A 3,018-nucleotide genomic window follows, 5' to 3' on the forward strand; every position below is an offset into this window, starting at 1 on the left:
GTGGTCGGCAGTGCCGCCGCTGCCCTCGCGGCAATCCGTTGCAGGCTACACACGCACATGCCTGGGCGCACACGCATGGTAACACCTGCTGGCGGCGGGGTGTGGGCGCTGGCAGGCCGCTGCTTTTCCTATCTCCGAACCCCTGACTGCGAGGCAACTCACCCAGCGCCTCTGTGGCCAGCCGCGCGACGACGGTGGTGCCGCCGACGGCCTCGAGCGACGCGGGCGCGTGGCCCAGCGACCGCGAGATCTCCCCGATGCTGTCGACCAGCCGCTGCGCTGAGTCAGCGTCCTTGACCGTCCAGTCCTGCTGGATGGCGGCGGCGGCGTCCGCGCCGGCCGCGACGACGCGCCAGCCGGGTACCTGCTGCCGCAGCCGCTCGCGGGTCGAGGCGTCCAGGACCACGAGCTCGGAAGCCGCCGGGAGGCTGCGGGCAGCGAGGCCCAGGACCTTGCCGATGGCCTCTGGGGGCCTTTTGAGTGCGCCAGGTGTGGGTGCAAGGAGAGCAGGGCAGAGTCGGTTGCAGGGCAGAGCGTGGGGCATGACTTCAGCACTGCGCATGCCTTCATGCACGCAGCGCGTCATATTTGGGCAGGACCGCAGGGCAGCACACAAGCCTCAATGATTCGAGGTTGCCGTTGCTGGCCAGCCGAGGGTCAATGGGGTTGGGGCGAGCAGGCGGCGGCGATGCGCAAGTGCAGTAACGCGTTGCTGCGGTGCTGGACTCTTAGGCGGCTCCTTGCGCTGCAGCCAGGGTACCCCCTGCCTGGCTTATGTGGTACTAATTGCGCTCACTTGATGATGTGATCGGTGTTGTAGTTGCCTAGGACCTTCTCGCCGAAGTTGCTCTCAATCTCCGCGGCGTAGGGGTCGCGCGCGCCAAAGTCCTCGCCAAATAGGGCCTTCTCTCCCGCAGCTCCCCCAGTCAGGCCGACTCGCACGCTGCGGGCTGCCCGGTTGCTTCTCAGCGTGGGCACCGGCGCACCCACTCTGCTGCTGGTGGAGGCCGCGGCCTGCACGCAGCGCTGACCGATGCAGAGAGGCATCGCAAACGCTCTGAGAGCTGTATACAAGGCGATGCACCGAGAATGGGAGGGAGGTGGAGTCCAATGCCAATATGACAATCCCGCGGGAGCGAGGCGTGGGGAAGCCGTGGTATTACAGGAGAAATGGTGAATTGCTGGACAAAATCCGATCGACATGCACGTCAGGCGAGCTGCACAGGGCACCCTCGTGCGTCCCTCCGGAGTGCGCTGGAGTGACTAAGTGACGCCCCTCTTCCTGATCCAACCAGCAATACTTGAAACCGACGAACTTGCAACATGGGCGCTACAATTCACAAGTTTGGTTTTGTGCAGGTGCACCAACAGAGCAAAGAGAAGGAAATAGAGAGTCGAACACGAACCAGTCAGCAGGCCAAGGCGTGGCCGCCGGCAGCGGGCGGCCCCTCAGGGTGGCCATGGGTGGCTGTTCACTCGTCTTCTGACTCTGATGCATAGCCCAGCCCCATGCAGACGTACTTGACCTCCAGGAACTCCTCCATGCCGATGCTGCGGGGTCGGGGCGTGGCGCAGGGTGGGTTGTAGAGGGGTGAGGTGGGGTGGGGCGGGCAGGTGGTTGAGGGCTGGGGATGAGGGTTGCGGGTGAGGGTCCGCACGAGGTTGGGTGAAAGGGGTGAGAGGGGAGGGGTGGGTTTTTGTTGGAAGGCGGAGGAAGGACTGGTGGGGGCAGAGAAACATGGGGTATCTGCCACGCGACACCCCAGGTTTGCCTGCACCAGCGCGTCTGACGCGGCCCCCGTCACCCAAGATAGACTGGTGTATGTGAGGCAACGTGGCTGCGTGCGGCCTGTGCCGTCAAAACGATGCGGTGCCCTGCTATGAACATGGGTCCGCAGCTGACGGTCCAGCCCGGCCCCAGAGCGACTCTATTGCGCCCGCCGCCATCGCCCCCAAGATCAACCGCTGCCGCAGCAGGTGTGCACCCAGCCCACGTGCTTGTCAAGTTTCATGCGTTTCCGCACCCAGTCATCCAACCCCGGAGCCGCCCATGTGCATGCCCCCCCCCTTCCACCGCTCACGTGCCCTGCTCCCGGCCCAGGCCACTCTGCTTGATGCCGCCAAACGGCGCCACCTCAGCCGTAATGCTCGCCTCGTTCACGCCGATCTGGGGGGGAAAGGGGGTGAGACGGTTGCGACAAGGCGTCAAGCAAGGGCAGGCAGTGGCGGGCTGCTGCTCGTGCGTGGCGAAGCCAGTGAGGAGCGAGACTCAGCGCGAGGCTCAGGAAAGACACCGAGGGCAACAGACAGGCGGCTTAAGCAAAACAGGTGCAAGCGTTTGCATCCGGCAGGGATCCTGACCGCTGGCAACGCAATGCCGGCGCGCTGCGAGACACCCTATGAGGAAACAACCAACTCGGCAGTTAAGGGCGGGGCGCCGCACCATCCCGTACTCCAGCCTCTCTGCCAGGGTCCAGGCCCGCCGCAGGTCCCGGGTGTAGAAGTAGGCAGCGAGGCCTGATGGTGGGGTAGGGAATGGTGGCGTTGGGGGATTGGGCTGTCAGATGGGGGGAAGCAGGCAAGAATTGGGGGAGTGGCTGCACTGCTCTGTGCCCAGCACCCGCTACGCTGTGATGCTGGCTCAGAAAAGCCAAAGCTTTGGTCAGCCCAAAGTGCACAGCTGGGAATAAGGGCACCCCGCCAGGGGAGAGGGTGGCCGACCCACATGGCTTGGCAGCCCCTCCCTCCCCCTGGCAGGCCGGTCCGAATGAGTGCCCAGCCACGCCACATCACAGTGACGACGTTGTGACGCTTGAAAGCGCAACTACAATCTCAAAACAGTGCCGTGCACCCGTCAACACGTATGTGCACACGCACACGAGCGCACACAAGCGTGCACACACGCACGCACACACACGCACGCACACACACGCACACACACACACACAGTCTCTCTATTTTCTCTCCCTCTCTCGCAAGCATGTGTGCATGCGCGTGTGTGTACAAGATCCTGCCCTC

General features: G+C 64.1%; 2 protein-coding genes across 2 annotated transcripts; both read right to left on the reverse strand.

The window, feature by feature from the left end:
* Positions 1-45: 45 nt before the first annotated feature.
* Positions 46-1,047, reverse strand: MNEG_15737 (hypothetical protein; the record flags this gene model as incomplete). Its single annotated transcript, XM_014035791.1, has 3 exons — positions 46-61; positions 159-473; positions 797-1,047. The coding sequence occupies 3 exons, from the start codon at positions 1,045-1,047 to the stop codon at positions 46-48; spliced, it is 582 nt and encodes a 193-aa protein (XP_013891245.1).
* A 425-nt stretch (positions 1,048-1,472) lies between these two features.
* Positions 1,473-2,446, reverse strand: MNEG_15738 (succinate-semialdehyde dehydrogenase (NADP+); the record flags this gene model as incomplete). Its single annotated transcript, XM_014035792.1, has 3 exons — positions 1,473-1,551; positions 2,082-2,167; positions 2,444-2,446. 3 exons carry the CDS (start codon positions 2,444-2,446, stop codon positions 1,473-1,475), a joined length of 168 nt encoding a protein of 55 aa, XP_013891246.1.
* Positions 2,447-3,018: the final 572 nt, after the last annotated feature.

This window comes from Monoraphidium neglectum (genome assembly GCF_000611645.1).
Source record: "Monoraphidium neglectum strain SAG 48.87 unplaced genomic scaffold scaffold05618, whole genome shotgun sequence".
NCBI lineage: Eukaryota > Viridiplantae > Chlorophyta > Chlorophyceae > Sphaeropleales > Selenastraceae > Monoraphidium > Monoraphidium neglectum.